Source organism: Grus americana, chromosome 6 (genome assembly GCF_028858705.1).
Source record: "Grus americana isolate bGruAme1 chromosome 6, bGruAme1.mat, whole genome shotgun sequence".
NCBI classification, from domain to species: domain Eukaryota; kingdom Metazoa; phylum Chordata; class Aves; order Gruiformes; family Gruidae; genus Grus; species Grus americana.
The window spans coordinates 26,176,681-26,189,366 of record NC_072857.1 but is presented as its reverse complement, the minus strand read 5'-3'; the positions used below and the strand labels follow the sequence as shown (position 1 = coordinate 26,189,366).

The 12,686-nt window shown below is 35.7% G+C and overlaps 1 protein-coding gene across 1 annotated transcript in view; it reads left to right on the top strand.

Moving 5' to 3' along the window:
• Positions 1 to 12,313, top strand: part of CCDC141 (coiled-coil domain containing 141) — a 97,341-nt gene extending 85,028 nt beyond the window's left edge. Inside the window, 6 exon segments of the mRNA XM_054830244.1 lie at positions 1,938 to 2,110; positions 9,742 to 9,896; positions 9,995 to 10,124; positions 10,211 to 10,303; positions 10,306 to 10,369; positions 12,009 to 12,313. Of these exon segments, the coding sequence (XP_054686219.1) occupies positions 1,938 to 2,110; positions 9,742 to 9,896; positions 9,995 to 10,124; positions 10,211 to 10,303; positions 10,306 to 10,369; positions 12,009 to 12,135 (742 nt within the window). The 3' untranslated portion in view covers positions 12,136 to 12,313.
• Positions 12,314 to 12,686: the final 373 nt, after the last annotated feature.

Sequence of the window (12,686 nt, the reverse complement as noted above, 5' to 3'; positions counted from 1 at the left end):
AGAAGTAAATATACCTATTAGCAAGACACCTTGAACCACTTATAACCAAATTAATTAATCTATAGACTAGAATAAATGGCTTGTATTCTTTCTACTCCACACTTCTGCATGATTCCCACCTTCAAAATTGCTTTTGACAATTAATCTACTTGAAATAATCTCTCTGTACTTAATTTTATGAATGAGAGCATTGAACGACTGCAAGCATATCCAATGTTTTTTAAGCAAATATATCATATAGTTTTTATGTTCTGGAATATGACATTAAACTTATTCAGTAATTTCTTAAACCAAATGCACAGTCCAAATTTACTGTAAGTAAATTCACCTGCATTTTCTCAGGATCTTGGCACTATACATGGACGGAGACACACATACATGTGCGCACACACTAAAATATTTATATAGCCACTACATATACATAGAGACACACTTTTATATATATATATATATACACGAGAGTCAGTTGTCAAAAAATGGAGAGTGGTTACAGGTTAAAAAATCCCCTAAATGTCTTCACTAAGAGAACCAGTTTTATATTATATATTTTTGTGCACTCTATCTATCTCTCTGAATTTCTGTATGTCTAATTAGATTGCTTTATACTGCATTTGTGAGAAATACAGATGATATTAGAGAAACATCTTTTAAGATGACTTTTTAGAAATGCCATGCTGAGGGGAATAGGGACTGAAAGAGGGGCAGGATTTTAAGATTTCGGTAGTAGTCCTCTGTGTGTTGGCATATCTTCATAAAATTTTACCTCATTTGCCATTTATCCACTTCTTCCATTAGTTTTTCACAATGGAGGCCTTTCTTTTAATGTATTAAAATTAGATATGCCTCTTATTGGAAATGTTTTGATGTTAAGATTATTATTATGTGTGTAAAGAGTTAGGCAAACTATAAGCTTTTAGTAAGCTGAATTTTCTTTTATAGCACTGAGAAAAATACTAGACACTCCAACCTTGATGCTATACTGTGTTGGTATCAATAAAGTTACTTTGTTTTAAATGCTGGTATTCTACACTTTGAGGAGTATTGTTAGTGAAACAAGATGTACCTTCAGTTTTATTTTATAAGAAAGCCTTAATTTAGCTTGAAAATATATACACTGTTGATCTATGGTCTTTTAAAAAAAATTCAACTGGAAGCATTTTGCAAATTAGAAATTTATGAGAAAACAAAAAAAAAGTGGGGTTTTGTAATTAAAAAATCACCAATAGCATGTATTTTGTACTGATATAGACATTTTATTGGATATACGTGTGGAAAAGCATTTCTATGTTTGTATTAGGTTCAAAGTAGCTTATGCTGAAACATCACAAGGAATTTTCCCTTATTTCCGATATGTAAGTCAGGAGTCAATAACAATACATGGTGACAGATCCTCAAGTGTTAGAATTTGACACCAGTTCTCTGAAGTAACTCCTGATGCATTGTTCTATCCGTTTTGATGGTGTGAACTAAGTAAATGTTAAGTGTCTGGGGTGAAGGAACAGGTTCTTGATTGTTCTTTATACTGAAAACACAAGTTCAGAAAGTTTGTATGTTGCTTATGGATCTTCAGAGCCTATTCGCAAATTGAATGTGGATTGACTCAACACTTTACTAGCAAAAATGTTTCAGCACAAAACTGATGGCCCAGGCCTTCATGCTACTCTCTCCAATACTGCAGTGAGATAACTGTGACTTGTCCATTGAAAACCATTTTCAGAACTACATTTTCTAGTATTAAGAATGTATTATCTAGCAATTTGGATTGTTTAAATATTCATCCATATTTACATATAACTTTAAAATTAAGGAATGAGACCACAGCAGTGAGCTGTATCTCCTGCTGTCAATGTAGTGTTATAGAGGTTGTCTGAATTTGCGAAGTTCTGCTTGGCATACGGTGATATAAATCTGACTTGAAAACTGACTCTCTGCTTCAGGTACAAGAAGGGCCAGAAACTGACTGCAGATGAGCACTTAAAGCTTTTACAAAAGGAGACAAAGCATACTTTGTTCATTCAGAAGGTGTGTGATAAAGATGCTGGCCTCTATGTTGTTCGGGCTAAAAATTTGAACGGCACTATCTCATCAAGTGCCATTCTCCACGTGAAAGGTAACAGGCCACCCATTACAAGAATAGACTGGATAATGCTGTGTGTCATCTATATTAGCATATCACTAATGTACTGTCTATTCACAAAATAAGTACAATATTGACTGCACTGGACTTAATTCTCACATGCTAAGACAACATTAAACGTATTTTCTTACACTGCATCTTTCACAACATGTACCAAACCACTTTTATGTCACACTCGATATATTGCTTGTTTCTTTAATACCGGTATTATGTGCTTATTTTCCTTTCTCAGTGATGCTGACATGAAAAAAGCTACAAAGATTTTCTAGAATCTGAGGCAGAGTTTTGCTTTCTAAAAATGTTGGTGTTACAAAGCATTGGAAACAGTTTTAATGGTTATAGGTATTAAACGTCAAGATACACCCAGGTAGAGTGCTCAGATCAATGTATATTTTATGATATGGGTTTTTTTGGGTGGGGGTGTGGAGTGCGTTGAAACGGTTTTTAAACATCGAATGTATTATTTCCAACCGCATTTTTCTCATATACTTTTTTAAAAAAATTATTTGTAGGATAAAGCTTCTTAGTAAAGAAATCATACCATTCATGATTGCACTGGCATAGATCATGTTTAAATCTGTCTTAGTCCAGCGGGTAGCGTCCACAAATGAAAGTCGCAGTAGTTCCAATAGAGTTGCGATCATCTGCACTACAAAGATTTGACCCAGAATTATCAGGATTTGTGTAAGTGGCTCCTAGTCTTCAGTAGACCAACCCCCCCGAATGTTTGCAAAATTAGATGTTCCAACACCAATCTACTTAGGTAGATGCTTGTGATACTTTCTCTGATTTTTATAAAATTAAAGATATAAATATTTCTAATAATCCAGAAAGTTGTTAGTATAAGACAAGAAAAATAATAGTTTATGAAGTGAGCATTTGTGCATGTTTAAAATTTTTAACACACTGATTTCAAACAGAATCATCTAAATTGGGGAAATACTCAAAAGTGTATTCACACGAAACGGTGTGATGGTTGGACTTAATGATCTTAGAGGTCTTTTACAACCTTAAAGATTCTATGAAAAAAAAAAAATAATGTTTTATTTCAGTCAAATTTCTAATTTCAAAGCAGGAAATACAAACCAGAACTTTGTTCACCTACATATTTCATTTCAGTGTTGACAAGGACAACCCCAAATATTTTTTTATTAAAGTAGTAATCTGTTTAAATATTTGAGAACAATGACATAACTGCACCAGTGGAATATTTCATTTATAAAGCCTCAAATGCAACTTTATTCTTTAGGTCCAGTACTTGTTGTATTTGTATGGTAAAAACAATTGACAAACAGCTACATGATTTTTCCTGCATCTTTGATTTGCAGCTTTCATATTACAACTGTGCTGGTGAGTAAAATTTATAGAAAGGAAATATTTACTTTCTCTTGCACAATTTGCTGAAATGAAGTAAGCCTTTTACTGTGTAGCATGCTATGAACAGAATATGTATTGCAAATTGCCAGGGGTCAGTGAGATTGAAGACTGACATTTAGATATTTTGGCCCAGTGACTGCAACTTTATTAAAATTCCTGTAACTTTGAAACAGGAGAAGTTCTCAAGGGAATATAACCTCACAGCAATACGAGAGGGAGCAGGAGGAGGAGGTGGTGAGCAGATGGGGGATCAAAGTAAATTCTAACTAAAATTGGTATTACCCTTAATGAACAACTTTCTAAGTTCAGTCATCTCCCAAAAATGTTGATTCATAAGAATTCTCTCAGGTATAAAAATCACCTATTTTCCTAAAGTGTACTTTCCATTTCACAATAAAGCTAATTTTAATTAGTATGGTTTTTAATGTTTCAATTTTCGTAAAAGTAAAATTCAGCTTAATGTTTTCGTGCCCTTATGACTTTATGTATGTCTGTTACAAACATACAGCAAAGAGCCTATGTAAACAAGCTGACTTGCATGAGCGGTACATTATGAAATATTGTGGTAAGAACACATCAAAATGCCTCTCCTACATGCTGTAAGGTTTTGCCTGCTACAGCGCTGCCAGTGCTTGATAACTTTATCCTGTTTATAACACTCATTTTCTCTTTGAAAATGAGTCTTCTAGGTGATGGCTGCCCTTTAATCCTTTTTTTTTTACTGAGAGTTGCCATCATTCAAAAATTAAAAGTAATCATGGATGTTATTTTGACTGGTTTTCTGATTGTCTGTGTAACTTTTATATAATACTCAGGTCACTTTTTCAGGCATTTTTGCCTCCAGTATTGAGGGTAAGTATATGCACACAAAAATCAAGGATTGAAAGCAGAGATTTTCCAAGCAGATTCCAGCCCTGTCCCAAACTCCTGAGGTCTATCAGAGCAGGAGAAAAAGATGAGAAGTTTTCATCATGTCACAGAGCAGGAATTGGAGGTAGCTTGGATCTAGACTTGTAGTTGGATCTCATTGCTTACTGGCACTTACAGAAAGACCACTCACTATTTATGATAATCAGCTCTACGAGTTAAAAAGGCAACAAACAGACACAGAATTTCTGGATGAGTGTACACAGATTATGGGGACATGTTCTTTCTCCTGCCTTGTAACACTTCCTGATGTACGTCCAGGCTCCTACGATATTACAAGGGAGCAGGCATGCGGACCTCCTCTCTCATACACATTTGCGTTAAATCTGTTTCTGTTAACGTCATATAACAGGCTTTAGAACATGTGGGAGAGATCTCAGTTACTTGCTTTACCTGAGATTTGACAGCCAGAATACAAGGCCAGTTTACAAAATTGAGTAAGAGATGCAGCTTTTAATCCAAGTAAGATTTATTCCATCTTTTTATTAATATTATTTAGAAGCTTGCCAGTGATGTAGCCTTTTATTGGGATTTGGTTTACGGTCCCAGTTCCAAGCATAACAAGGAGGACTGTCATCTTTCCTCTAAGAGGGGAGGAGTTAGAGAAGCCTCAGAGAGAGCGCAAATTTTATTTGAACATTTACAAATCTGCACTGCATATGCCTATGAACAAGCATATTCTGCCTTTAGTAAAATTCTGAGTATGTATCATGCTGCAAATATCTAATTGAGTATACTATGTTTTGCCTCCTTAGCAGAAAAATATTTAAAATCAATACAATGCTGATTTTCTTTTCTTCTGAATTATGGTTTATATAGTTCATGGAATCACCCTTGTTGCTAAAGTTTGTATTTTCCTTATCTATTTTTCTCTTTTTTCATCGTATTTTGAAAGTACTATTGGTAGTTCATGTGCTGAATAAGACACAAAAGTAGTTTATTTTAATGGACTTTTTCAAGGCATTGCTATTTGAGACTTGATTTGGGATTATATGCTCCAGGAAGGCTTTCCAGATGAGGAGGTTGTATTGACATGATGCCCCTGTAACTGTTCACTGCTATGATCTGTTGAAACAGGGAAAGTTGCCCTCTGTCCACAAATCTAAAAAAGTAGAATGGTAGTGAAATACCACACTTGGTGAGCTTAACAGTCATTTTCTAGCTTGAACCATAAATGACTGTTGTGACTGACAAATTAGGTAGCCCAGACTTCAACAGAGCCTCACAGAAAAAAGATGTCAAGGGTGATCTTGTCTCCAACTATGCCAAGACAAAACAAAATTATTCCACTGGGGAAAGACAGATAAATGCAGAATTCTTTGTACACCCTGATTAAAATTATATGGGTCTAAAGCTTATATGGAAGATCCCAGTATCTTACTTGTCACCCAGGGAAGCCAGCTGCCTGTCTAAGGAAAATGAGCCTCAGTTTTGCTATTCAGTTCAAAAGCAGCTGAAGTGGCTCTTGATCTGCTCCTGTGCCAATGCATCCACTTTCATTTTTACACAGACATATTATCTATGAAAAGTAAGCTTCCTACTATTGGATTAAATCCTGGAATTGAGTTCCTATTTAAATGTTAAGTAAGATCTTTCAAGTTTGACCTGTGAGAAGAAAGATGCAAATGAATCCAACTTTAAATATCTAAGCACACTATTATTTTCAAGAGTACACGCAAGTATGGAATTCATTTTATTGCTATATAGCAGACACTGTGAAATAATAGGTCAAAACAAGCACCTTGTCACTTCTCAGAATGTTGTCATTTTTGCATAGTCAGATATTATAATAGTCAAATGCAAAAAGGTATAAATATAAATATAAGGCCAGAAATTGCCTTAGCAGATCTGTAGATCTGTAGTATTGTAGAAGTACGTAATCCCTTAGTTCATTAAACCTTTCCTCTGAGAATTTGAATATTTCTGTGAATTTTGGATAAACAAAACAATTTTGTGAGTGTAGTATTGCATCGACTTGAAATCAGGAATAGTTTTAAATGCACAATTTTTAATGGGTATGTGGATACCAGCCACATTTTTAATTGCTGCAAGAAACAAGATTTTAAAAAGAGAGAGAGATTAGAGATAGAAGGGTACTGAAAGTGTTGTGGGTTTAAATGCTTTGCTTTGTAAACAAATGTGTAATCAATGCTGATTACTGCTATGTTGACAGTCTGGGTTTAAGTACTGTTTATTTAAGGACTCTAATGAATGCCCAAAAAACTTTTCTGGAAAATTCCTGCTGTTTTCTGTTCAGATAATTTAAAATAAGAGTGACAGTGATGTAGTCTCATGACACGCTAATATTTCTCTGAAGGAAACCCATATTCATTCTGTTTCGGCAATAATTTCAATGTAATGCTTACCGTCCCCCCACCCCCCCTTTTTTTTATGTAGTTCACGTTGTGCATGCTTCACTTCCTCCTCCTTTTAACCATACTGTAGAAGCAGGGAATTAATCTAGGTGTTTTGTATTTTTCTGGTTCTGCTACTTTCTTGTTTTACAGTGCTGAGTTCCCCTGAGCACAGTCACAGTTTTGAACCTATAGTTACTTCAAGACCCCAAAATGTTTGCATCCTTCCAATTGCTGTCTTAAAGAGCATATTTAAATCTCAGTCTCTCTAGCCTTACAACAAAAATATTATACTTAAGCATATTACAAAGCTAACCTCCCTTCCTCCTTCCCCATATACAGACACCCATTAAGAAAGTAAGTGGTGAATGAGATTGCCTGACTACAAGATGTGGAGTTGTGTGAAGGGGCATATACACAAGGTGCATGAGTTTGAAGGGGAAAGGGATTAATTATTTTCATTTTTCAAAAGAAGCAGCCTGTCTGAGGGCCCAGGTATGAGTCAGTAGGCAAGGGCGGATGAGGCATTCCCCTGGCTGGCTTTGAATCAGATGTGGCTGGAGCTGCAATGGAGATGGTGGCTTCCTCTCAAACGATTGGTAAGGTATACCTGTTTCTGGACATTTGTCTGGAGCCTTTGCTACGGTAAGCTAGTAATTTTTGCGTGTGTATATCTTTCGTGGCTCAGAGGAGCTGTGTCTTTAAAAATTACTGCTCAGACTTCCTTTAATGAGGCGACACCATGGTATTCAATAAGATTGGAGCTCAGGATTATGGATATTTCAGATCAATTGGGTCATGAGACCTCCTTGGTGTTCCTTAATAAAATTCCTTCTGATTGTCTTAGGAGTTTGACTGAGACAAAAATCTCTAAATGAAGTGCAGTGCCTTACTTTAGATCAGTGCTGAGCGAATCTGAAGTCTGAGCAGCACGGTGTGAATCTCAGTCTAGCCTAAATTTTTAGAGAAGATAATGGGAAGTCAATAAACTTGTTTTTATGCTGATTTACTGATACAAAATCAAGATAGGATCTGATCATCATCACCATTCCACTCAGAAGATTTTTTTTTTTTTTTTTTTTTTTTTAAATGGTAAAACCCTTCCTGGTATGAGATGCAGCCTGACTTCATAAGGTAATACAAACTGCACAAGTGATGAAATCCAGCCAAAAATATCACAAGGAGTGGCTCATGCCCACTTTTTCCACTGGAATATATGCACTGTTTGTGATGTATTGCCAGCTGCCTGCAAAGAGGAGGCAGGGGTTTAAGGTTGGTTCTCTTGCTTGAAGTGAAGCTACAGATCCCAAATTTCTGTGCTTCAGGTGAACGCAATGCAATGGTGGGTGGCAGTTTGTACATGCTAACTTTCAACAGCTAAGAACCAAGTTGTTTGAGCTGCTGGGACTGGCTAATACACACCTTAAGTTAGCAAGAGTATGAGAGAGTAAAGCTCATCTACTTCTGATCTATATTGTGGTGTCAGTCCTACAGCACATGGAAGAATGTAAAAAAAAAAAAAATCAGCTAAGCTTGAATGCTTATTGCAAGTAAGAGCTCACCTAAGCAGTGGATTTAGTAATACAGTGGGTGAAAATGTCTGCCTCACCATGCTGACAGTCCCACATTTGGCAAAAAAATAGCCATGGGCTCGATATATTTGGGTTGAGAAGTTGCTGAGTCCTTTTGCAGAGTAGACTGATTTTTGTTTCACAACAGCATAAAGAAAAAATTTTCATCCTCAAACAGTGGACCAGTGCTGGCATAGTTGAGAGCAGTTTCAAGCTCTGTAATTTATCACACATTTCAGTAACATTCAGTTTCTGAGAAAGCTGGTGATTACTTTTGTTAACTATTATGGACACATGATAGAATTTATAGTTAAGAGGAACAAGAAGGCATTCTTTATGTGGTAGGAAAGCAAAATGTTCATTTTTGTTGTAGCGTATGTCTTTGTGTGTGCTTCTGTGTGTTAACATCTGCTGCTTTGGATCCCTGTGTCAAGAATACTTAGTTGGAGTTCTGAGGTTACCTTCTTTTTTACTGTGGCCCTGGAGGTGGAATAAGTGGAACCTCAGGTAGTAGTACAGTGATCCAGTAAATCCAGCTTTACAGCTCATTAAGTTACATGTCACGTGAAGCAATGCTTTGATTCAGTACAAACTGATGCTGATAATGGACATTTCTTCAAATGATTTTGATGGGTTAATTTGTATTAGCCAGGCCTTGTACTGGCTCAGGTGTCATCTGTCCTCTCACAGTTGTCATGAAGCCAGCACAAACACAACCTCATGTGCTCTAGTTATTGCAATAGAAATACAATTATTTGCCCATCCTTGATCTGAATTAGATTTGTACTGGATGATCTGGTAGTTCATGGTTTCAGTATTAATGATCGCCAAAATAATGATCTTGATCATAGTACAGAGGCCACATTCTGGCCTTCTTTGTTGTTGCAAATGTAGATCAATCTTTTTTTATTTTTTCAGTAACTTTTTTACTAGAAGAATAAGCGAAAAAAATGAAGAAAGAGTGTGGTGTACAACAATACACTAAATGCAAAAGTGTGCTTTCTTGACTTTGTCACTTTAAATTTTTGTAGAATATTTACTCTTCCAAATTCACTGAAACACAATAATCCACACAGACTTGCCTACTACCTACACAAAGAACACGACTCTTTAACATTACCATGAAACTAATATCACTATGCCGATGCGTGAAATTCTTAGGTGCTTAATATCCATATGTTTCAACAAACTTTGTTATATAGATAAATAATACCTGCCTACTAACTGTCTTGCAAACAAGTTATCCTGAGTTCCAGGCATCAACAAAGGCTTTCTTTGTCATACAATGTGGTGAACTTTATAATTATGAGAATGGGTTTTTTCTTCTGTTGCTTTAGTTGTGCCTTTTAAAATACAGCGAATAATTTTTTTTCAGTACAAGGAAAACAGCCAGACTTCATACAAAAATTTGGACATACGACTCTACAAGAAGGAGAAGATTTAATCCTTTATTGCACTGTACATGGAAAGCCCAAACCACATGTCTGCTGGATGAAGGATGATATCCAAGTGGTATCTGGAGATATAAGTGTATGTTCTAATGTTCTTGAAATATTTCTTGAGAGAAAGATAATGTATTTTGCTTTATGCTACTAATAATCTCCTATGTGCATTCTATTGTTTTACAGATTGAGAAATTAGGAGATACCTATTACCTTTTAAAAAGAAATGTAGTCCTTGCTGATACTGGAAAATATATTTGTGTTGCCAGCAATGAAATTGGAAAGGCACACTGTTCTGCTTTCATAACCGTGATAGGTGATTTATCCTGCCAGCTGTATGCTTTTGGGCACGTTGTTGCCATATTAAATGAGCACCACTTACTAATGTATGTTTTGTTTCAGAGAAGAATAAAATCCCAGAAGTTTCCACTGTAACTCAGGCTAAATCAGAATGGGAAGACGGGTACTTTTCAGAAGAAGTGAATGTCACCACAACGTACAAGCCCACGACACACATTGTGTGCGAGATGAAAGGCCAGTGGCTAAACATCTCCCAGTAAGGTAACTTGCAGCTTACTCTGTGCTACATCTTGTAATACGCCAATAGCTGTATGGACCTTAATTTACAAAGGACACATCAAACACTCTTCCTAATCCTATTAATTTTTGCATAACGTAAATGAAGTGCATAATGTGTGACTACCTTATACGCTTAATTCTTCATCAGAAGATATGCAATTCTGTTTGATGAAGGACTTTGTAATACAATAGAAAATGGAGTGTGTGCAATAAGGTATTTAGTTTTGTGAAATAATTTTTAAAAATCTAGGTATCTTAGTCTAGATATTAATGTAAGATTAAACAGCTGAAAGATACGAAGTATTCCAGAAGTCCAAATTGGTACAACTACATGAACATGAAGTTTCAACAACGGAATATGTAAACAAAGTTTTCTACTAGGTAAGCATCTTATTTAGAAGAATAAGTTGTAATTCTAATAGTACATGAACAGTTATTGTTCATTAATTGATTGAAGATGACAAAAGTTCCCACTGTGCAATTTCAGAATATTAAATGATACACATGAATTCAACAGTCCTCATGGTAACTTCTTGCACAAGATTAAATCTTGTCTCCTGAATTTAGGCTCTGATAGCCTACTGTAGTTTATGGTGCCAGAACTGTCTGTCTTTTGAGTAATGCATTCAGGGATGAGAGAGTTTTTATACCCTGTGACTGTTGCTAATCTGGCTTATTCTACTGTTAGTTCACTGTTTCACTGGAAACTTCAGATAAAATGAGGTAACATAGGGATGTAGGTGGGGGTTAGGAAGAGATTGTGTACGTAAAAATGAGGCTTGCTGTCAGAGGTTTTCAACAGAAAATACCTGAACAATTCTATTGATAATGTTTACTACAAAACTCTGAAAATGGTAAGATTGTTTTACAGTGAAAAGCTGGTTTCATGATGATACAGTAAAATAGCTTGCTTTCTAGAAGTTATGTGGAGCGACGTGATGGAAAAGAGGCTCCAGGAGTCTCATGGCTTTAAAGAAGTGATGGTTAATGTGACCTGGGAAAGTGGCTGAGAATCTGTGGGGCTGCTGTCAGGCTAGTCTTTCACAGTCTGCTCAAAATGTTAAGTTTACACTGGTCACAGAAAAATGCTTTTGTTAACTATTACGGACACTGAAAAGTTTCTGAATATTATCTGAACTTTTCATACATAGTGAATTCTCTAGCAAAAAGCCATAGAAAAAAGAAAAAGCAGTGTTCTTTTGTCTTTAAGTTCCTCAGGTTTGTCTATCTAGACATAGAGCAACAGGTAAAAGGAAAGGAAAATTATTGCATATGTTGATTCAAAAACTTCTCATTTCATCATAAGCTGCCTGCACACTTTCCATCATGTTCAACTGATTAAGCATTGATCCCATATATTTTGCTCAGGGTTTTTTTGTATTTCTGTGAAATGGCAGATATTCCAAAGGAAAAAAAAAAATCAAATGTAAAATCATGTTAATTTTACTTAGGGCACATAGAGAATTCATTATTTGATTCTTTATTTGATCTCTAAACTCGTGTTGTCTCAAGACCACAGAGACCAGCCTATGCCAACCACCACAGTGTTGCTTATGAAAGGGAATGCAGCAGCTGCCACCATTAAAAATATGGGCAATATTAACTGACCTTTTTTAAACAGGTTTAAAGAGAAACTCTGGCTTCAAGGAGTGTATCTTGAACTTGAGACACCACAAAAGATTAGCTTCAATTTGGAACATGATCCTGTTCTTCTTCTGTCTGCTGCAGAGGATCAGAAGATGGACTGAACTGCAAGATGCCTGATTCATGAGGGTGTTCATGTTGTTTGCTGTGTCCATTAGTAGATGTTTGTCATGGGTGAGGAGAACATGAATCTTTGAGTGCTATTCAATTTACATCTAGGTTACAATTTGTAATTGGTTTCTTTATAAGTAAATCATTAATAAAATTCACCTGTGCACAGCATTTATTAGTGATTTCTAATTCCTTGAGGTTTTGTTCTGGTTTGTTGGACAAATCTAGCAGAAAAAAATGATGGAAAAAAGAGACAGCCTTTAGAACTACAGATCTTGGTGATTCATCAGTACCCACTGTTTTATTCTTTATACAAATTCCATCAATGCCATCAGTTCCATCAATTGTTCTTCTTACTAGATTATATAGAGAATTCAAACACAAACAAATGAGGTCTTAAGATGAGTTTATAACTACAGAATTCTTGAGTTTATTAAATACAGTGTTCATTACCTTATTTCACAGTGTTTGTTACTTTACTTCTAACAGCTTTGAGACATTTTGAGGAGACTGGGCATCAAAAGGAGTGGTTACTAAAAATAGC